This window comes from Thrips palmi, unplaced genomic scaffold (genome assembly GCF_012932325.1).
Source record: "Thrips palmi isolate BJ-2018 unplaced genomic scaffold, TpBJ-2018v1 HiC_scaffold_11, whole genome shotgun sequence".
Taxonomy (NCBI): domain Eukaryota; kingdom Metazoa; phylum Arthropoda; class Insecta; order Thysanoptera; family Thripidae; genus Thrips; species Thrips palmi.
Window position 1 is genome coordinate 7673442 of NW_023144622.1, and position 22300 is coordinate 7695741.

At 60.8% G+C, this 22300-nt stretch overlaps 1 protein-coding gene across 4 annotated transcripts; it reads right to left on the minus strand.

Moving 5' to 3' along the window:
- Positions 1 to 134: 134 nt before the first annotated feature.
- LOC117639431 (solute carrier family 41 member 1-like) lies at positions 135 to 21608 on the minus strand. 4 transcript variants are annotated; one of them, XM_034375073.1, is made up of 7 exons: positions 21337 to 21608; positions 5445 to 6056; positions 3175 to 3321; positions 2727 to 2874; positions 2418 to 2623; positions 1993 to 2144; positions 135 to 1883 (listed from the first exon to the last, which is right to left on the minus strand). In XM_034375073.1, exons 1-7 carry the CDS (start codon positions 21374 to 21376, stop codon positions 1704 to 1706), a joined length of 1485 nt encoding a protein of 494 aa, XP_034230964.1. In that variant the 5' UTR covers positions 21377 to 21608; the 3' UTR covers positions 135 to 1703. The 4 variants fall into 4 exon arrangements, with proteins under 4 accessions (XP_034230964.1, XP_034230962.1, XP_034230965.1 ...); XM_034375071.1 differs by lacking the exon at positions 21337 to 21608 and adding an exon at positions 14987 to 15074; XM_034375074.1 differs by lacking the exon at positions 21337 to 21608 and adding an exon at positions 11903 to 12164.
- Positions 21609 to 22300: the final 692 nt, after the last annotated feature.

Consider the following 22300-nt stretch of genomic DNA (forward strand, 5'->3'; position numbering starts at 1 on the left):
CCGCAGTGAGCCGTGAGGGTAGGCCACCCGTCTGACACGGCAGAACTGGAGCTTATCACACAGCGCTGTGGTCGAGCTTGCATATGTGCAGTGGGAAAGTATTGGAGGCCACCAGGAAGTAAAGACGCCGAGGATAAAATAAAAATTTCATTTATTGACAGGGACTCATTTACACACACCGCTTCAACTCCGAGGCATGCGTGTGTCTTCTCACAGGCACGGCCGGCGAGAGAGGCTTTGCCGGTCCGATGAGGCGACCACGATACACCGGTATCAGTGGTAAAGTGGCAAAAGAACTGACCCCGCCAACAACGCACGCATCGTGTGGAAAAGGCTCTCTAGCGCGAAAGCCTCGGGCCAGTCAGCATGTGGTCGAGCGTCTGTACCGCTTGACCTGCGAGCGGCACGCTCGAGATATAGAGAGAGAACGCTGCGACCGGAATTCGGAAGACTTTGGTAACTAACATCCCACCGGACCCGCGGCATGGTATGGCACATTCTTGACATTTTACTAGTAACATCCAACCAATTCAAACAAGCAATATAATAATTCTTGGCTCGAGATTGACAGTTTTCACAAAAATGTTGAATGGGCAATAGCATAGAAGCCCCTGGCAAGAACGCTGAAAGACTACACTAAATACAGCGATTGGACTTAAATAAATATCACAGCATTTGCTAACGGCCGTCGGTCCGGTGGCCTCAAACTTCCTTCTAACAATTAGCGTTTGGGCGTTTGGTGATGGCGAAACGAACACACTGGCAATGAAGCTTTTAACTCTTACGGCGGGCCTAGCCGCTTGTATCAGATTCAACTTGTTCCCTGTTCCATTTCCTTTGACAAAATTCAAAAATGGAAATCAAAAATGCAAAATCACGCCCGTCCGTCGAAAATCTCACAGCGCAAATGATAACATTATGTAAAACCAATCTTCATTAAGCAACATCACAGACACATTAAAATACAAATTTCATGATTAAAAAATAAATAAATAAAAGTAGACACTGCAGCCGCCTAGGCATAGGCACGGCGCGCCAGTGAAAAAAGTTAAGTTTGCGTCAATCGAGACGATACAAACTGTCGACCCATTAAAATATTCTTAAGGTATAATACTGACTAAGCAGAGTGGAAATGAGTGGGCTATCAAAGTAGTTTGGTCCTGTGAGATACGTTGGTGACGGGCCTCCGTCCACCAGGCGCTCGAAAACGAACAATTAGCTTATGGCAAAAAAAGGCTTTCAAAAAATGGCTTTGGTCGGAGGGGGAACCCCGTACAGTAAACAACAACAACATCTCGAGGGGAAGTCCGCTGCTGCTTCAGCCAGTCTCGATACAACAACAGCAACAACAGCGATGCCGAGCGACACTCGTCGGGAGCGTCAACCCAGTGTCGAGGGCGTGGAAGCCGGGCCGGCCGGTGCTAAACGAAGGTGAGGTTGAAGGACCGATGCTCCGGCCGCCTGGGTTCGGAGCGTCGAACCCAGGCCGCTTCATTGAGCCTGCTTATCTCGCTGGCAATCCAAGGCCGCGGCGTAGAGTAGGCCTCGAGCCTCGCTGTTGCCACCCGTCGGCCAACGGTCGGCCAACGGTCGGCAGCAGCAGGGATCCGCAGGGATCGCTCGGGGATTTGTCAAGGAACGGTGTCTGGTTTTCGGTTCGGCGGATCCGGCGGAGCAAAACAAATGCGGACTTTCTGAGTTGTCTAGTCCTCGCCGTAGGGGGTCCCGTTCAGCTTGAGCAGCATGAAGGCGCAGGCGAGCAGGATGGTGCCCAGCAGGTCGGCGCACGCCGTCAGGTAGGGGATGGTGGAGTTGTCCGGGTCCAGCTTGCGTCGCCACATGAAGTGCGCCAGCAAGTGCGTCAGGTACAAGATGATCATCACCTGGGGGACAGACACACGGTTACTTCAAAATGGCATTAAAATAGAAAAATTTCAAAAACTTGATATTGTTTTTGAAACATTGGCTGAGAGGATTTTGCCGGGGGCTCACCTGTAAGAGCACGACGACCAGGTACGCGACCATGAACTCGAAGGTGATGGTGGAGTGCATGCCGTTGTGGATGTAGTCGGCGATGACGGCGAACAAGGCCTGGCCGGGCAGCGCCACTGCGATCAGCACCCGGGCGGACTTGGCGGAGGGCACTGCAAAAATAGGAAGGAAAATGAATGAGCAAAATGACAACACGGGTGGGCATCCCTGAGTAAACAAAGCGCTTTTCCTTTGCCGTTGGCATTCCACAACAAAAACAGTGTCCTGGTTTCCCAGGCGCACCCTGGATAAACAGGTTATTTTTCCAGGGTGGGCCTGGAAAACCCGGACACTGTTTATGCCGTGTCCTTCCCCCAGATTTTTTTTTTTTTGCGACTTCTGATTTTTCGGAACGGAAGAAAGAGCGTGACAGCGCAGACACTCACCGCCGTAGAACAGGGCCTTGATGGGGGAGACGCACATGGGCGAGTGGTCCGACAGCACCCCCATGACGCTGGTGGAGTGCAGCATGGTGGCGGTGCGCGACGCCTGCACGCTCGCCAGGTTGCCGCCGATGCCGTTCACGATCGGGTTGAACAGCACGAAGCCCTTGAAGTCGCCCACCACCTTGTCGAGGACGATGCCTCCAAGCCTAGAGAGAGAGGAAGTTATTTTAATTTTAAAAAACAAAGTTCAAATTTTAAAAACGTAATTTTTTTAAATCTAAAAACAGCAGCAGAGAGCGGCAAACTGACCCGCTGATGAAGAGTGCGGACAGCACTGGCGTCCAGCCCTGGCGGAGCACGACGGCGGTGTGCTTGTGGCGGAGCGCGAGCCACACCCAGAACGGCAGCATGAGCAGGAAGCCGACGATGATGAGGATGAACACCCACCACATGGTCTCTGCGGGGAAAACAAAGCATGTATTTCAAAAACACGCCCACGCCGCAGCGGGTCAGAAGTGGCCAGAAGACCGGTGGAGGCGGCCAAAATTTTTAGACGCGTTTTGAGCTCCAGAGTCGGTAAATGGGCCTCCAACCGACCGTGTGACCCCACCAGTGGATTGCTCTCCGAACGAGGAATCCATTGGTGGGGTCACACGTTCAGTTCGAGTCCTGCTTAGCGACTCTGGAGCTCAAAACGCGTCTAGAGTTTTGGCCGCCACCGCTCCGCGTTTCCCAGTGTGCCGTCGCCCTGACTGACCGTGGATGAGGAAGAAGGCGTTGGAGAGCGTGCTGAGCACGGACAGCGACACGATGTCGCCGAAGCTGCCGGCCATCAGGCACACCACGTTGTCCGGGTTGATGTTGAGGCGGTGCGAGGCCACGATCAGAGCCATCATCAGGGAGTCTGCGGGGCATGGACAGGTTCAATCAGCCGCCAAGTTTTCCCGCTTTTTTCGCGCAGTTCGGCGAGGGTCCGGGCGGGGCGTGGGAGTCGCCGTGGCGTGCGCGCCGCGCGTCTGATAGCGCCGCCAGGACCGCGACCACCGCGACGACGTGCGTCACCGGGACCACTTGACGGCACGCCCTTCTTGTGCTTGCGCGGCGTGTGCATGCGGCGCGTGCACAATGATTGTACTTGAGCGCGGTGGCGGCGCGGTCCCATGAGTCCGCGACGTGTGTTTTGGGGCCGACGCCGCCGCCGGTATGACTCCGTGTCGCCGGTGTCACTCCCAAATTCCCACCCACTTATTTTTATTTCTCGCGCATAGCATCGCCCCGAGGCGGGGACCGTCCGCAAGCGGCGAGGAAAATTTTACGGTGGACGCGCAGGACGAGCCGAACCTTTCCACAGGTGAAGTACAGCGGAGGAAAACAGCTCCACAGTTATGTATCGTTTGGTTGTTGAACCATGAGGATTTCCCTGTCGTCTCCCTCCTCCGCTCCCTCCCTCTCCTCCCTCCCTCTCCTCCCTCCCTCCCTCCCTCCCTCCTCCCTCCTCCCTCCTCCCTCCTCCCTCCCTCCCTCCCTCCCTCCCTCCCTCCGCCCCCTCATGCAAAAGTCACAGAACCAAAACGTTGAAATAAATATACGACTTATGGTGTAAGCCGAAAAGTCCCTAGTTTGTTGGCGGCTGCCGGCCGTGCTCATGCCGGCCCCTGGATGACCCAGAATCACCGCCACACTGCCATTGTTTGTCACCGTCGCGAGGCTCTGCGCCGTAAAGCTCGTCGTCTGGCGCTCCAGCTCTTTATCTCGCGGCGCCACAGGTAGCGTCGCTCTGTCTCGCTCGCACTCACGGGGCGTCCCGCAGGGGTGCGAGAGAGACGGAGCGACGGGGCACTCGACGGTGTCTCCGCGGCGTGGCGTGGCGGTGGCGGGTAATAGCGCCCTCAAATAATCGGTCACACGTTTCGCTTCGCGCCAACTTCTTTTTCCAATCCGAATCCAGGCGTCTTTTGTAAACGGACAGCGCTACGGGCAGTATGGGCACATGACAAAAAAGTGAGGAAATCCAATTTCAAACCAGGTCGCCTCATGCATGCACAGGCTCGCCGTTGGGGAGATACGGACTGCTCGAGTTGGAATGTCCCGGTAAACATCATGTTGACTTCGCTCTTCTAGAGGATGACGAAGGGGCGGTCTTCCAGGGCAAACGACCCGCCGCTGCATTTCGCAAGGTGTATTCTCAGTGACGGCGGCCGGGCCGCGACGGGCCGCCCCCGCGAGTCGCGTCGGGTCGTCCGGACACACTCGTACGCCTCGCCCCGCCCCGCACAGTGGGCCAGAAGACCGGTGGAGGCGGCCAACGCGTTTTGAGCTCCAGAGTCGCTGAATGGGACTCGAACCGAACGTGTGACCCCACCAATCGATTCCTCGTTCGGAGAGCAACCCATTGGTGGGGTCACACGTTTGGTTCTAGTCCCATTTAGCGACTCTGGAGCTCAGAACGCGTCTAGAGTTTTGGCCGCCGCCGCCGGTCTTCTGGCCCACTGTGCCCCGCCCACTCGCGCCCGCTTATCAAACCCTTCCCTATGAACACGAGAGACACATTCGGCAGCGCCCCCTACTCCTCTTATCACCGACCCACGCGGCAACAGAGTCGCACTGGCCACCGCTGCCCGCGGACCAAACAGAACCTCCGCGTCAGGCCAAATTTATTTATTACTGGCCGGCGGTCGGCTGATCGGATCGGGGGCAGCGCAGGCCAGCGAGACGGATGCAGTGTAGGCGCCCTCCGCGGCACGAGCTGCCGATAGCGCGGCGCGACGCGGCGTGCGCGATGACGTGCCACAGTGGGCCAGAAGACCGGCGGAGGCGGACAAAACTCCAGACGCGATTTGAGCTCCAGAGTCGCTAAATGGGACTCGAACCGAACGTGTGACCCCACCAATGGATTGCTCTTGGAACGAGGAATCCATTGGTGGGGTCACACGGTCGGTTCGAGCCCTGTTCAGCGACTCTGGAGCTCAAAACGCGTCTGGAGTTTTGGGCGCCTCCACCGGAGGGTCGACGGCGAAGGGAACTCACCCAGCACGAAGCACGCCGTGGTGGCCGTGGTGACGGCGGACGCGGCCATGAGCAGGGCGTGCCGGTAGTCCGGCAGGCCGTCCATGAACACGCTGACGGTGATGGCGAAGGCGGCCGCCGTGAGCGACGCCACGATGGACTGCACCTGCACCAGGGCGATGTTGCTCACGAACAGCTTCCAGCAGTTCTTCCACGTCTTGAGGTTGCCGAGGTTGGCCTGCGTGCACAGCCTGGAGGCCAGGCACGTGTCCAGGTTGCCCTTGAGCCCCACCAGCGACGGCACCAGGATGAACAGGGCCTTGATGTGCTTGAACACCTCCCAGTCCTCCACCGTGCCGAGCAGCAGGCCGGCGCCGATGGTGCCCACGCCGGCGATGAGGAAGGGGACGGTGACCTGCAGCGACAGCCAGTACCACGTCTCCTTGGGCGGCGAGTACGGCTGGTACGGCAGCAGGTCCGTGGCCGTGACGGTGGACGACATGGACTGCAGGGAGCCCACGCCGGGGGAGGGCGGAGTCTTTGGCTGCAGCGGGGGCGCCTGGCCCCCCTCAGCCAGGATCTCGGCACTCGACCCCATCACGCCGTAGCCAAGGTGCAGCTCCGTATCCATATCTGGAAGCAGAAGGTCGCGGGTTCAAATCCCAAGGTCCTCGTAGCTTTTTTTAAGGCACCGAATAGCCTTTACGAAATTCGGAAAATCGGTGCACTTTTCAAACAGGTATAACTCTGTGTGATAGACTAAAAATGAAACGCTCAGCTCTTAATTAGCAATGTTTTTTCTTGCAAATTGGCGCACTTTTTGTTGGTCGATGGGGAGGGCGCGTCCGTGGCTGGTCGGTAGGCCTGGCCGCCCGCCTCGCCCCGCCCCGCCCCGCCAGGACGCCATGCCCGGCTAGGGCGTGCCCTATCTCCCTTGTCAATGAATCGCATACCAGACGAGGCTGAGGGGGAGGGAGGGAGGGGGGGCGCCTGGGCGACGGTGCCGGGCGCCGTGCCACAAAGACATCCATCGGTCAAGAATACACTCGCTATCTCGCTCGCTCCGCTGCGCACGGTCGTCCCTTCTCTCTCCGTCTCTCTCTCTCTCTCTCTCCCCGGGATGATCCTTGGTCGGTCAGTGTCCTGCCGCGCCTCATACATACATGCACATGCCGATCTCGCCGCGGTGGTGTAGGGTTCCAAGTCTCTTTTTATTTTTTCGGGGGAAGAGAAACGCTTTGCTGTCACGGTTTAAACGGCACTTTCCACAGGGCTTATCTAACGCAGACGCGCAGCCGATCCGCGCGGGGCGGCACACTGGTGGCTCACTTGGTGGCTCACTGGTGGCACACTGGTGGTACACGGGTGGTACCTGGTGGTACACTGGTGGTACACTGGTGCGACGCGGCCAGGGCGTGACACCATGATCCAGTGCGAGGCATATCGCGCGCGGCTCCTGTCACGGGTATTTCGAATTTAAAACCAAGAGCGTTGCCATGAAAGATCGTTGCTACCACATTAATTACCAGAGTATTGCAGCGTCACACAGTGGGCCAGAAGACCGGTAGAGGCGGCCAAAACTCCAGACGCGTTTTGTGCTTTAGAGTCGCTAAATAGGGCTCGAACCGAACGTGTGACCCCAGCAATGGATTCCTCGTTCGGAGAGCAATCCATTGGTGGGGTCACACGTTCGGTTCGAGGCCTGTTTAGCGACTGTGGAGCTCAAAACGCGTCTAGAGTTTTGGCCGCCTCCACCGGTCTTCTGGCCCACTGTGCGTCACAGTACGTCACAGCTCAGTGTCGAACCGAGCCACCCTCTGGACCAGGAAGAGCCAGTGCGACAAAGCCTGGCGTGCCTGCCGTCTCATTCAGAACCAGTGCTCCGTCTCTGTCGCACCCCCTGCGAGCCTGCGGGCCGCCCCACGAGTGCGAGAGAGACGGAGCGACGGAGTTTCGGAACCGGCCGCCTTGCCGCCCCCCATTTCTTTTGTTCCTGCCACTCCCTCATAACCAGGCGGCCAACCGGCGCCGGGGCGGCCGAGGCGTGGGCGGCGCGTCGACGCCGAGGTCCCGGGGATGCAATCTCGATCTCAATCAGTGCTGAGCACCTGCCGGCAGTGTAGTGGCGGCACCGATAACCGATAGGCCGCCGGCCCTAAGGACATCGGTCCCACACTGTGGTGCCACCGGCCACGGCCGCCATACGGGGCGTTCCGCGACCGCCGGCGCTTTGCGTTTCCGCGATCTGTTGTCTCTCTCGCGCCCCTGTGGGGCGCCCCACCAGTGTGGGAGAGACAGAGCGACCGCGGAGCCAGTCCATATGCATCTCTCGACCAACCTTTCGACCCTCCCTTGCCAAATTTAGGCAAGAGACAGCGCCACGCACAGTGGGCCAGAAGACCGGCGGAGGCGGCCAAAACTCTAGACGCGTTAGCTCCAGAGTCGCTAAATGGGACTCGGGCCTCTCCTCGTTCGGAGAGCAATCCATTGGTGGGGTCACACGTCCCGTTCAAGCCCTGTTTAGTGACTCTGGAGCTCAAAACGCGTCGAGAGTTTCGGCCGCCTCCACCGGTCTTCTGGCCCACTGTGCCACGCCATGCCTGTGTCGACTCACTTCTCTGCACGTAGGTGCCCCTGAGGTCCGGGAGGTCCAGGCCGGCCGCGGTCTTCCTGCTGCCCCGCATGGCTGTCGCCAAGGCTGTCGGCCTGGTCGGTCGGTCGGGTGGACGACGGGACGGCACATGCACAGGTTGCGGCGTCGACAGGCCGCCGCGGGTGCGCCACTCACATTGGCCCTTACAGTGGCGCGTATCGCCGGCGCCGCCACCGGTCGTGGCTCGTACCGTCGGAAAAGTACCGTTCGTCCGTTTCGGACGGTCCCGCGCATCCCATAAACTTGAGCGGCGTCACATGCGGTCACATGTCCTGCCACGCCTTCATATCAGTTTTTTGTGTGTGTGGGTGTCTCCGAAGTCTCGAACCCTCCACATTGCATCAGCCGGCACAAGCACAGCCCAATTTGCGGGCAGCGAACTGCTGGCCCGACTGTCCATATCTCGGGCGGCGGAGTGCGGCGGAGTGCGGACTGAGGAGGCCTCACACCACTTAAACTGTGTGCAACAAGTAGCAGGCCGTCGTCAAGCCAATCGGGAGACGCGTGCCGACGGACGGGCAGACAGACAGACAGACAGACAGACAGACAGACAGACAGACAGACAGACAGACAGACAGACAGACAGACAGACAGGACGTCACGTCGCGAGCCTGTCTGGGCACCCAGACGACCACAGTGACGACGTTGACGACGGCGGTCAAGGATAGGCCGGCGCTAGGTCAGAGACGCGAGGTCAAAGACGGGGTCGTGGACGAGGTCGCGGCCGAGGTCTCCGCCAGGGCGGCGCGGCGGCGGCCTCCGCCAATGTCCAATGTCTGCTTCCAGTGCGGGGCGCGCGGACTGTAACTGCCGCGCCCGACGCCGCGGATGGCCGCTTCTCGCGAGTGTCTCGCACGCCGCGGTCGCGAGGCGCGGAGCGCGGAGCTTTGCTGCATCAGCTCTTGAAACGGGAGCAGCGCGGGGCAGCGGCCATGCGTCATGTTTCGCAGCCAGCTGATGACCGCCGTCTGCCTGGCGGGCCTGGCGGCGTGCCTGGCTGCCTGACGGCGTGCTCCGCGTGCTGGCCGCCAGCCTCGGCTGTCCGGCCGCCACCACGTGGCGGCGCAGCGCCGGCACGTGACAGCCGACGGCCAGTCGGCCACGAGGAAACGCCGGTAAAAACGTCAAAAGTGGCGGCGGGTTCCCTGCGGTTCGAAGGCACCGACGCGGCGGGCCGTCGAAGCGCCATCGAGGCACCGCGACGTCGCGTGGGAAAGCGGCGAAGAAAGCCGCAGGGCACACCGCAAAAAAAGGGAACTGTCGCACGCGACGACCGGGCCGGCACACAGTGCTTTGCAGCCATCAAGTGCTTCGTCTCGTCGTTTCCGTCACTCGGCCGTCTCCCTCGCGCCCCGGCCGGCCCGCGTGGGAGCGAGAGAGACAGAGCGACGGCCGTTCGTTCGCAATCGGCCTGCATGTCGGCCTGCATGTCGGCGGCAATTGGCCCGAAGCTCCGCCAGCCCCGCCAAGTGAAGCTAATGAATCCGCCAATAAGGGCCGCGACGCGTCGCGACGCCACCCAGCGTCCTCTGGGCCTCGGGCCGAATGCAAGGAAAAGGCAAAAACAAAACCAATTGGCGGAGCGCTTCGGTGGCGTTTCAGTTTTGCCGTTTTGAGAGAGACGTCCACGCCTTATCGCTCGGCGAGATTTAGGCCGAACGCAACCCCAGAAAACAGAGGGGGACAAAAAACTACTTTCTCGGCCAATCGGAGTGCCGCATGGCAACGCGCTCTATCCTTGTCCCTCCCCCGAACCGTGCCGCACCGCCAGATTGCTGTGCCGCGGCGGCTCGCGTTGCACCACCACTGTAACCGGCAACCGGCCTGGCGCGGAACGGAGCGGAGCGAAGAGCGAAGCGGACGACCGCGCCGAAAACCGCCAAACCGGCATACCGATAAGCGGAAGTCAGAGTCACAAAGGAAAACGCGACTGTCATGAAAAGCAACACACACACACACACACACACACACACACACACACACACACACACACACACACAGAGAGAGAGAGAGAGAGAGAGAGAGAGAGAGAGAGAGAGAGAAGAGAGAGAGAGACGCTCGTGTCGGCTGGGTTGCCTACGCTACCAGGGGCGCGCCGCTCTATGACCGCGCTGTGCAGGTGGTCTGGGCGGCCGGACACAGGGGGACCATTTCGTACCATTTCGTCGCTCTGCCTCTCTCGCACCTGGACGGGACGCCCCGTGAGAGCGAGAGAGACGGCGGCAGAGACTCACCCACCGCGGCACGGGCAGGCCGCACACCAGGTGGCTCCGTCAGGGCATCGGGCTGGACTGCAGAGCGCTGCAGAGCGTCGCCCACGGCCCCGCGGCCCCACGGCTATCGCGGAATCGTATTATAAAGCGCGATGCGCTCGCCGGAGATAGAGGGGAGGGGAGGAGGAAGAAAGAGAGAGAGAGGGGGGGGAGGGACGGGAGCGGCTCAGGTGAAGGGAGACCCACGTGGGGACCACGTGGGCCCCAGACAGGGGCAGGCCTGCACGCAGGGGGTTCCCCTGGCGGTATCGGACGGCTTGTCTCGAGTTTCCTCGTCGCGTTTTCGCGGCAACAATGACAAGACAATGGAAGGAAAATCGACGCAAAGCCGTTCCCTGGGGAGCAGCACGCGCATTAATGAGATAAAAGTACAGTGTACCCGCCTGCTGCGACATCTTTCATCTTTGCATCAAGTAGTGGCCACTCTGCTGTTCCCGCCATTTTTATACACATTTTTATCGCAGAAACAATTTATCTTGCTAATTTTGTGGTGCTAACGCTGCTAAATTGAGATAACCGCGTTAGAACCCCGTTACTTTTGCTGTTCGCGTCATCTTTCAACCAAATAAAATCTTTCGCAACGTGTGGTAACTTTTATTTTAAAATGAAACATGGGTTTCTGTTGGTTTTCTCGTCGGCTTCCGCGACGCCTCGCAACATCCGACTCTGGATTGGCCGCGCTTTCCGCTCCACTCTAAGTTTAATCCCGTGGCGCCGAATGGCCCTACACTGTAAGTCCGAGTCAAGCCACTCGAGATAAAGCGTCTTTCGGCTTTCGTCTTTGGGCGCTTGGCGACGTGGCAGGTGCGGCACTTGGGGCGGGGCGGGGCGGGGCGGGGCGGGGCTCCTGACCGCGGCGTACGCGCGGCGACGACGCACCGAAGTGCTTGACGGCGACGCCGTGACGCCGTGGCCCTTTGGCGCGCCCTTGGCCGGTGCCGACGTCGACGACGACGACGACGTCCTGATGCACTTACGGTTCCCCTTTCCCTTTCCGAGTCCCTCGCGGCGCGTGGCGCCATGGCGCATGCACAGCTTCGCTGCTTCGCTTATCGGGCGGCGCGTGCAGCGCGACCCCAGGAACAACCCCGGGGGCCGGCTGGCCAAGGCGAACCAGTCCTTCACTCTCGACGACCACCACACAGACACAGCAACACTCGAACATACACTCATTTACTCACTGGAACAATCTCTATCTCTCACACATACCCCCCCCACACACACACACACACACTGCCGCGCGCTGGCGGCGCACAGTGGGCCAGAAGACCGGTGGAGGCGGCCAAAACTCTAGACGCGTTTTGAGCTCCAGAGTCGCTAAACAGGCCTCGAACCGAACGTGTGACCCCACCAATGGATTGCTCTCAGAACGAGGAATCCATTGGTGGGGTCACACGTTCGGTTCGAGCCCTATTTAGCGACTCTGGAGCTCAAAACGCGTCAGGAGTTTTGGCCGCCTCTACCGGTCTTCTGGCCCACTGAGCGGCGCGGAGCGTGGGGGACTTCCCCCGTGCCGGCGCGGCGGTGGCCGCCGGTGGGCCGGTGGTGCCTACCTTCTGATGCGGACCGGAGTGGCGACAAAGAGGTCAACTTGAGGGTTGCTCATCCACCGACGCGGGGGACAGTGAGGCGACACCGGCAGCGCCAGCGGTCCGACTCACGATACAACGGGAAGGAGCGACGACCGGGACGGCGACGCTCAGTGCGCTCAGCGTGGAGTAGGCGGTACGGTACGTGTACTCGGCGGCGGGGCCGGGAGCGGACTGTGCCTGGCCGTGCCTCGATGCCTCCGCGGACCCGGCGAGCTTCGGAAAGGCAGAGGCAGACGCGGCCGGCCCGGTCGGGGGCCTCGTAGAGCCTCGCAGTGTCGCAGTGGGGCCCCGCGGGGGGCAGTGGGGAGGGGGAGGGGGCACGGGCCGCGCGGGGGGAAGGGGGAGGGATCTTATCAAACCGCTGAGGTGCGGTCAGGCTCGCCACGCGCCGCGGTGTGCCACCACCGCGTGCCCGCTCCGCGCGGTCCGCAACCCTTCACGCCCTCCACCACACCGCGAACGCAGCAGAAGCATCGGCTGCCGTTTCCGAGAAGGGCAGTCCAGTGTTAGAATTCGGGGGGAGCAACCGCACGTTCGTTACTTCACATTCTCTCCATCACGATCATTTTTACTCAGGCATTTTGGAAAAACATATCATGGGTGCGCGGAACACGTGTTTTCGATCGACACTGGGAAACCCCGGTCACTCTCTCTCTCTCTCTCTCTCTCTCTCTCTCTCTCTCTCTCTCTCTCACCACACACACACACACACACACACACACACACACACACACACAGAGCCAATCAGGGACCCTTCGTCGTTGCGTGATGCATGGACGAGCCCTAATCTGGCGCCGCTGTCGTCGCTCTGTCTCTCTCGCACGCCTGGTGCGTTCCGCAGGGGTGCGAGAGAGACAGTGCGTCGGGGTAATCTGCCTGCCTCTGGCGCCACCGTGGCCCCAAGGTCCTGGCCGCTGGCCGTCGCTCTGGCCGCCGATTGATTCCGGGAGTCGCTTTCGTCGCTTTGTCTCCGTCGCACTCATGGCCACCCTTTATGAGTGCGAGAGAGACAGAGCGACGAAAACGACTCTCGGAATCAGTCTGCTGGCGTCCCACAGTGGACCAGAAGACCAGTGCAGGCGGCCAAAACTCTAAACGTATTTTGGGGTCCAGAGCCGCTAAATAGGGCTCGAACCGAACGTGTGATCCCACCAATGGATTCCTCGTTCGGAGAGCAATCCATTGGTGGGGTCACACGTTCGATTTGAGGCCCATTTAGCGACTCTGGAGCTCAAAACGCGTCTAGAGTTTTGGCCGCCTCCACCGGTCTTCTGGCCCACTGTGCGTCCGAGACCCGTCCGAGACTCACCCGAGCACGCCGCCGTCCGCGAGGTCCACCAGGAGGTGCTGCAATGCGAGGACGCGGGAGCGCGGCGAACGTGAGGCGGTCCTTCGCGTCCGGCACGAACCGACACTGGCGTCGCCGTGGGCCGGCCGGTCCTCGAGAGCCACCGCGGCCGCCGGTACCCGCAACCACCCCCGTCGCTCCGTCTCTCTCGCTCTCACGCGGCGTGCCGCCTTGGTGCGAGAGAGGCACGGCGCCGCCGGCCGGTACCGGTACTTCCCCGCCGCGGGCCGCGGGGACTCCCACTCCGGCACGGCGAGGCGCCAAAATTACTATTCGCGCCGAACGGCCGAAACCGCGACGGCGGCCCGGCCGGCGTCTTGACGCGTCGACGCGCACGTCGGCGTCGCGGACGTCGCGGACGTCGCGGACGTGGCCGCCGGCATTGTGCGACAGAGACAATGGGGGCGATGGCGGCGTGGCGGAGCGGGCCGCGCCGAGACGCATCAACACCAGTGTCACGTTGTCACGTTTTGGCGGCGCGGGGGACGCCGTCAATGCAGCCTCATTCCGAGAGTCGTCGCCCTGTCCCTCTCGCACCTGTACGGGATGCGCCAGGAGTGCGACAGAGACAGAACGTCGAAAACGACTCTGCGGCGGCCGCAGCGGAAGTTGCGGGGGTCTGGGACGCATCAAGGATGCCGTCGACGACGACGACGCCGTCCTGGTGCAAGGGAAGGGGAACCGGCCAGGCGCGGAAAAGGTGGCGGCGGGAAGGACAATTATAACCCCCCAGCCGCCTGACCGGTAGGCAAAAGCAACATTCTGCCCCTGATATATCACGGTGGAGGGAGATCTCCCCCCACCGTGCCCTGTATGTTTGATAGGCAAAGCTGGATCCGCCCCTGCGATGGACCGCAAAGACCGAAGTCGAGGCGCCGCCGGCTCCGTGCGCGGTGCTTTCCAGGTGCGGCCGCTAGAGGCCCGCCAGCCCGCCGAGCCGAAGCGAGATTGCAGGGAACTGCGAATGATTCCGAATTCCGGCGGATTGGCGCTCGGCCCGGCCGCAGACTCTACCAGTGGGGTGGCGGGGCCGCGGCCACGGGGCAATGGGCAACGGGGCATCCCGCGCGGCAAAAGCAACGGAAAACCACCTAATCCTGCTGACCTTTGACTTGGACTTTTGGGCCCGCGTGTACCTGTACACATCATCATCATAATCAGCGCTTTTGGGTTTGAGTTCCTAGAGGCAGATGTTTTGGAAAGGACGCCGCCAGGAAAGGTCTGCGAAAGCTCGATATGCCTGAGGCACTAGTAGATCTTTGCCTCTATAGTAAGAAGACACGGAAATAAAAATTGAGGTCGAGTTGGAATGATTGCGCGCAATTTTATAGTGTGGCCGCACCTTGGCGCTCTTTGTCTCCACTTCCGGTGGCGCGGACGACGAAATGAGGTTACCGAGTCTGTGCGGCTTTCTGGACCTGTTATCGAGGGCCCCGCCCGGCCCCGCCCCGCCCCGCCCCGCCCCGCCTTTGAGGTTACGAGATGGCCGATTACACGACATTCAGCGGACGCGACAAAGACATGACTAGGGTAAGACACATACAACGTGACACAAAGAAAAGGAAAACAGGGGGTCCGTATTTTTGCTAACTTGAGCATACACAAGCGACGCGCACGCGGCCACGCATGAGACAAAACAGTCATTAAACGGAGTGATTATACACACGCCGCGTGCACATAAAAAGTATGCGACTCACCTCGTGCCAGCAGGGGTTGCCGTTCGCGGCGTTCGTGCGCCAGCAGCGCCCAGGCGGCCGGCCAGCGACCCATGCCTCGAGCTTCTCCAGCTCCAGGCGCCTCCAAGAGGATCGAGCCGACGGAGTCCCTCGGGCCGGGCCTCTAGCCGGCGCAGCGTCTCGTGGCGCGAGAGGGGCGCCTGCAGCAGGCCGCGGGGCAGCACGGGGAGAAGGCCAAGTGCGCCGTTTAGCACCACTCGGACGACGGGGGGCTTAGTACTCATTTAGTTGTGGCCAGACGAACTGGTCTGTGGCCGCGCGTCAGAGGCAAGAGGTCAACAGTGGACAGCGGAGACGGCGTGCTTGTGCACGGGGGGAGCGTCGACGTTGGACTGTCCTGGTCAGCGCCGAGCCGTCGTCGTGGCCGCTGTCCGGCGGGGCGGGGCGGGGCGGGGTGGGGTGGGGCGGGGCACGCCGAGGGCGCGGGCTGGACCCACCCCTCCCCTCCGCCACGCGCCCCTGCCCCGCCCGGCCCGCCCCGCCCCGCCCCGCGCCCGCGCCGGCCGGCAGGTCCAGTTCACAATATCGGACGAGTAAACACCGAGAAGCTGGCGGGGCTGCCCGGCGGCTCGACTTGCGCGCATAGTCCGCGTTGCGTTGGCCAGTTGGGCCCTCGCCAGCCGGGCCGGCCGGCTTGCAGAGTTTATCTGGGGAAAGGAAAGGTCGCCGTCGTCGCCCTGTCTCCGTCGCACCCACGGGGCGTGCCGGGGCGTGCCGCACGGGTGCGAGAGAGAACGCTGTTCGCGCGCAGGGAAGGCCCGCGCGTGGTCACACGGTTTTGGCGAAGGGCCTGCCGCCGGCCGCTCCAAAGGTTGATGCGCGTGCAACAGTGCAGCAGCAGGATCGAATGCCAAGATAGCGGCGCGGCCACGCACTCACAAAAAAGGCCCGTCGGGGAAGTACACTGGAAACAAAACGACGCGACAAAGTCAAAGAGCAAAGTGTGGGCGTGATAGCGCAGCCAGCGCAGCCAGGGGCGTCTCGTTCGGCGGGGCCGCCTCGGGCCAGGCGCGGATCCAGAGGGGGGGGGCGTTGTCCCCCTCGTCTCGAAAGGTGGCGCAACTGTGCGAAACGTGAGCAAAAAGTCGCACTTTGCCCCTTTCCGTAGGCAACTTTTGTTACATCCCCCTTGTACCAACCCGTCCCTGGATCCGCGCTTGGGCACAGCGCCGTGCCGTGCCGCCAGGTCGGGTCGTCAAACCCTTCGCGGTGGCGGCGGTGGCCGTTCCCCCTGAAACTGGTTCAGCGCCGCCCGCTCCATCCAGTGCGGACTGGCGGTGGCGGCGACGGCGCTCCGCGTGCTTGACGTACTTGTCAAGGGCGCCCCGATGGATCATCGCGGTGACAGGGGGCGCGTGCACCGCGTCGTCGCAGTGGCGCTCGCCTAGGAGCTCGGCTGCGAGCAGGCCAAGGTCAGGGCAGGGGGAGGGGGGCACGAACGAAGCAAATGACACCATCTTTTTGAACGCCACTAGACGGATGTACCGCAAACCGAGGGATCCGACGCGCCTGCAGCTAGGCAACTAGCCCCATGTAGGTAGGCAGCCTATCGCACAGTTTGCTACTGGCTCCACCGCGCCAACTCGACTGTTTCTAATGAGCCTGAATGACAGCAAGAATGACACGAGAAGGTGGCGCCGGTTGCCGCCACTCGTTAGCGTGGATAACTTTGTTCATTCCACTATTTTCATGGTGTGAGAGCAAATTCAAGACACCTCTTGGGCACTGGTATTTTTTTGCGTCGGGTTCACCTCAAACATGTCTTTTAGTAGAGAAAATTTATTTGGTAGCATTTCATAATGTCAAACTTGCGAGGGCTTTGGGCCACAAAATTCACACTGTGTTGTCATCGTGTTGGTGAATCTCCATCAGGGATCAGAACAAGCCGAACAGCTTGCCGTCGTAGTGGGTCCTCCTGGGCTCCCAGGCGTAGTCATGCGCGGGGGCGGACACGGGGGCGGGCACGGCCACGAGGTACTCGACGCTCCTGACGGGGTCGGCGTGCGCGACCACGGCGAAGAAGTCGTCGAGGCTGTCCCGCGGGTAGTTGTCGCGGACGATCTTGAGGCCGCGGTCCTGCAGCCCGAACACGCCCATCTCCTTGAGGCTGTCCAGCTTCTCCTTGAGGTTGTTGGCCAGCAGGGAGTCGTCGTCCGAGATGAGGACGTAGGGCAGGGACGAGTAGTCCTGGAGGGAAAAGAGGCTTCAGTCGCGCGTTTGGAACGGGGGAAAACCAAAGGAACCCAGGAAAGTAGGATCCCAGGAAATCGGGAACCCAGGAACACGAGCCCAGGAAAGAAGCCCAGGAGAGAAACCCAGAAAAGAAACCCAGGCCATCTTCCTGCACTCCTAAAACCTTACGAAGTATTTTGAGCATACATATAACAAACTAAAATACTACTTTGTTATACGAAGAAATAGTTCGTAACTTACAAAGTATTTGCTTTGTAAGCTTACGTATGCTCAAAATACTTTGTTATACAAACTACTTTTCTTTGTGAGGCCCAAAATAGTTTGTAAGGTTTTCTCAGTGTGGTGTTTCTGGTGCACATTCATTGGCGCACCTGTGACAGGCGGAAGGCGGTGTTGAGGTTGTACGAAGGCAGGTGCAGCTCCCTCAAGGGCAGGAACATCTCGGGGGTGCGCAGGTAGTTGATGGCGCTGGGGTACAGGAAGGACTTCCTGCGCCCGTTGGTCAGGTACCGGACCAGCGGCAAGATCTCCTCGTGCTCGTAGCCGGTGATGTCCGCGAAGCCGCTGCAAACCAACGAGAGCCCATCAAGATGCCTGCCGCGATGGCCACCCGGCGGGGGTTCACCGTCAAGGACGTCAAGGACGTCAAGGACACGTACTTGGGGAGCAGGAAGGCCTGCATCCTGCCGCCGACCGCGGGCGACACGTCGTAGAAAGCGACCATCACGGGGCCCTCCAGGATCTTCTTCATCAGCCCGAACTCGTGCCGCCTCTCGTGGTGGATGTGCGGGGCGCCTGCAGTGGATGCGTCGTTAGGTACACTGGGCAAACTTGCATACCCTTCCACGACACTGCCCTCACGGGGCACTAGGCGTACTCACCGAAGAGGCTGAAGGTCAGGTAGTTGAGAGGGGTGATGGGGCGCTCGGGCTTCACGGCGGACTCCAAGACTGGTTTAACACCGGATTGAACACCTGATTGCACGCCGGATTGAATACCGGTTTGCACACCGGATTGCACACCGGATTGCACACCAGATTGCACACCGGACTGGACTCCAGAATGCGCGCTGGACTGCGCACTGGATTGCGCGCTGGATTGCGCACCGGTTTTCACATCAGTTGGCAGGCCGGACAGCGAGCCGGATTGCGCACTGGATTCAGCGCTGGATTGCGCACCGGTTCTCACGTCAGTGGGAAGACCGGACAGCAAGCCGGATTGCGAACTGGATTGCGCGCTGGATTCCGCGCTGGACTTGACACCGGTTCGCACGTCAATAGGCATGCCGGACACCAGGCCGGGTTGCGAGTCGGTTCGGACGTCGCTGGATTGCGAGAAGGACTGCGCCGAGGACTTGGCGACGGCTTGCACGTCGGACTGCGCGAAGGACTGCGCGGAGGCCTCCGCGAGGGAGTGCACGAGGGGCTGCTCCACGAGCTTCTCGCCGTCGAGGGCCACCCCGGCCGCGGCTAGGCCCGCCAGGGCCAGCACGCCGACGAACACCTTCATGTTGGTGCTGGAGCCAACTGCACCGCCCGCGCGGCCCGGGGGGCTTAAGTACGTCGCCGGCCACCCCGTCGACTCATTCCGAGACTCGCTTCGTCGCTCTGTCTCTCTCGCACCTACACGGGACGCCCTATGGGAGCGACAGAGACAGAGCGACGAAAACGACTCTCCGAATCAGCCTGCTGTTGTGGCGGTGGGGCTCGGCGGGGACGTGGCCTGCCCGGAGCCACAGATAGGTAGCTAATGAGCTCGCAATCGCAACCCTCCAGGCAGCGTCCGACGGCCGCCGTGCTCCAGAGGCTCCAGCCACCTAGCGCCGGCCGCCGTGGAATAGCACGCGGAGCGATAACCTCAGACACTCCGAGAGTCGCTCTCGTCGCTCTGCCTCTCTCGCACTCATGGAGCGTCCCGCTTAGAGGGAGACGAGCGACGAAAACGTCTGTCAATCCGCAACTTGGTCGTGGAGGTGTTCCAGTGCATTCGGCCCACCGGCCGGCAAGGCGCGGGTGAGGGAGAGAGTGTTGATAGCGCCAGATTTTCAGGTGGGAAACAGTCAAGCTGGTGACTCGGATTCCACACTTTCTAGAATATGGTCCATCCGGCAGCATCAGCACGCTTTATGGAGACGGCGAGCCGATGGTTCCGAGTGTCGTATTCGTCGCTCTGTCTCTCTCGCACCAACACGGGATGCCCCATGAGTGCGAGAGAGACGGAGCGACGAAAACGACTTTCTGGGAATCAGCCTGCGGATAGGCAACCCGACCGACGCACACCGCGCGCTGCGTGGCCTACGTGGCATTGCCATTACCATTAAGGGCTAGGCCACACATGGGCGCTAGGATGCGGCCGAGGATGGGTTGATAGGCACGGGGGCGATCCAGCGAGGAAGTGATTTCCCTTATCGCTTGCTCCTTTTGCGTACGCATGGCGAGATAAGCCAGTGCGTCTCCCGCCTCGGCACGCCACGCCACGCCACGCCACGCCTCCGCTGCGACCTGATCACGTGAAAATGCGGTGCACATGCACACCCAGTGCACACACAGCGGCAGTGACGCTCTCAGACACCGACGGCCCCACGCGGCCCCGCCATGCCACCGCCATCCTGGGCCTGGGCGTCCTGGCCGGAACCTTGGAGGCGCGCGGGGAACCACAGTCTGATGGTGTAGTCGTCCTTATCGCATTTTTGTTTTATCACCGAGAACGCTCCGATAGAGAGAAAAGAAACATTTTAAGCGTGGGCGCAACTTTTGAAGTACGTATTTTGCGCGCTCAACATTATTGCCCATCACTATCGATCAGCAGTTCCCAGTTTGGTGTCTTGGTCGTTATCAGTCCAACTCTGTGGAGAGAGAGAGAGAGAGAGAGAGAGAGAGAGAGAGAGAGAGAGAGAGAGAGAGAGAGAGAGAGAGAGAGAGAGAGAGAGAGAGAGAGAGAGAGAGAGGGTGTGCGAGGGTGTGCCTGTGTGAGTGCGTGACGGAGGGACCGTTTCAGGAATCCGACTCCTTCTTTTTCCGTCCCCCCGTTGAACCTATACAGTTCTCTTTTAGGCCCCGCTCCTCTAATCTGATACGGCGGCACGGCGGCGGCGCGGCGGCCAGGTAACGCCCACGTGATGGGTGTCCACTCCAAAGCCGCTGACGTCGAGTCGCCCCGTCGCTCTGTCTCTCTCGCACCCACTACGGCCCGCGGCGCGACCCTCGAGTGCGAGAGAGACAGAGCGACGGGCCCAGCCTGCCGGCGGGGCCTCGCCTCGGGCGGGGGCCCCGAATGTGGGAATTGTAGGAAGCGGTGGACTTGTGGCCCGTTGCGCCACCCAGCGACAAGATAGAGGCTGTCTCCGAGATGGGGGGGGGGGGCGGTGCGCGTCTCCGAGTGAATGAATAGACCACCCTCCACTGGAACGCTCCAGACAGGATTGCACTCGATAATGCAATGGACTGCACTGGAACGCACTAGAACGGAGTGCACTAGAATGCGAGAGCCCCGTTGAGGATGCCCCTCTTATCGGGCATCGCGTAGTGTTCACGCCACTGCTGATTGACATCATTTGAGTGAGGCCTTTGGGCCGGGCGGTCCGCGGTCCGCGCGCATGAATGAGTCCGAGTCCAAGACGGACGAGCGGAGCGACTCTCGAGTGCGTGACTCACAGAAATTACCTCCGTGGACTTCCCCTCCAAAAATTACCTGACGCGCGAATCAAAATCCAAGACTAATTCTCCCCCCCCACAAAAAAAGTTACACATTTTACAGCAAAAATAGTAGAAAATTTGCCGGAAACTGTGCCTAACGCGCTCGTCAGCGGAAATTAACATTTGAATGGTGGCTGGGTTGTCACTCCTGGCGACAGAAGCAAACGCGGCGTACCACAGTGGGCCAGAAGACCGGTGGCGGCGGCCAAAACTCTAGACGCGTTTTGAGCTCCAGAGTCACTAAACAGGCCTCGAACCGAACGTGTGACCCCACCAATGGATTCCTCGTTCTGAGAGCAATCCAGTGGTGGGGTCACACGTTCGGTTCGAGGCCTGTTTAGTGACTCTGGAGCTCAAAACGCGTCTAGAGTTTTGGCCGCCGCCACCGGTCTTCTGGCCCACTGTGCGTACCCTCGGGCGTACCTGTGCACTCCAGGCGGTCGAGCAGCGACCGCCGCGGCATGTTGGCAGCGCTTCGCAGTGTCCCCGCCACGCGCCGCCACGCGTCGTCTGCCGAGACGTTGAGACGGTTGAGGTTAGGTCGCCGCCCCGGGACTCGTCACCCACATCACAACAAGACAGCCGCCCCGCCGACACAAAGACGGTCGCGAGGGACTTGCCGACGTGCTGCTGAGAGGAGAGGACCTCCTGCGTTGCGTCCCCGCGCGGCCTAGCACGCCGTCATCGTCGTGGAAGGTGTTGATGTTGTTGTTGATGCATCGGTTCGCCACCACACTGTTCACTATTCGCAGGAACAGGCTGCAGCCGGAGCGGACGGCGCCGAGCCCGGGTTCAACGCCAGTCGCAGGCCGAACCGAAACAGTTTCTCTCTCTTTCTTTATTGGAGGGAGTGCACGTGACAGGAAGAGTACTCGGACAAGAAAAAAAATTGAGTAGCAAAAAAATGGGATTACAGTGTTGCTATCAGCATCGAACGAATACAACGGTCAGCTGCAGACCGACTCCGAGAGTCGCTTTCGTCGCTCTGTCTCTCTCGCAGCTACACGAAACGCCCCAAAAGTGCGAGAGAGACAGAGTGAGGGAAAGACTCGCGAATCTGCAGGTACAGCCTGTCACACTCTAGGGCAGAGTGTGACATTGCCCGTCGCCCTGCCGTCGGCCCGTCTAGACGGGGTGTCAATGAACAACACCACAACAGCAGTAAGTCACAGGCCAACACCGCGGGGCGCGGCGCGCGCGGCGCGGCAGAGACTGCTTCCGCGGGCAGGTCGCTCTGTCTCTCTCGCACGTGTGGGGCGCCCCGTGGCCCCGTGGGGGTGCGAGGGAGACGGAGCGTGCCCCTGGCTCCGCTTTGGCGGCCCCGTGCTCATTAGATACGCTGCAAATCCCGCGGCCCGGCCGTGTCACTGACGCGAAGCTGACGCGC

Excerpts from the sequence above, each read along its gene's own strand:
- LOC117639431 (XM_034375071.1), bottom strand. The coding sequence starts at position 15,059 with ATGGGTCGCTGGCCGGCCGCCTGGGCGCTGCTGGCGCACGAACGCCGC. Across the intron at positions 3,322-5,444 it reads CACGGCGTGCTTCGTGCTGG|ACTCCCTGATGATGGCTCTG; the intron begins GTGAGTTCCCTT and ends CATGCCCCGCAG. Across the intron at positions 2,875-3,174 it reads CGCCTTCTTCCTCATCCACG|AGACCATGTGGTGGGTGTTC; the intron begins GTCAGTCAGGGC and ends TTTTCCCCGCAG.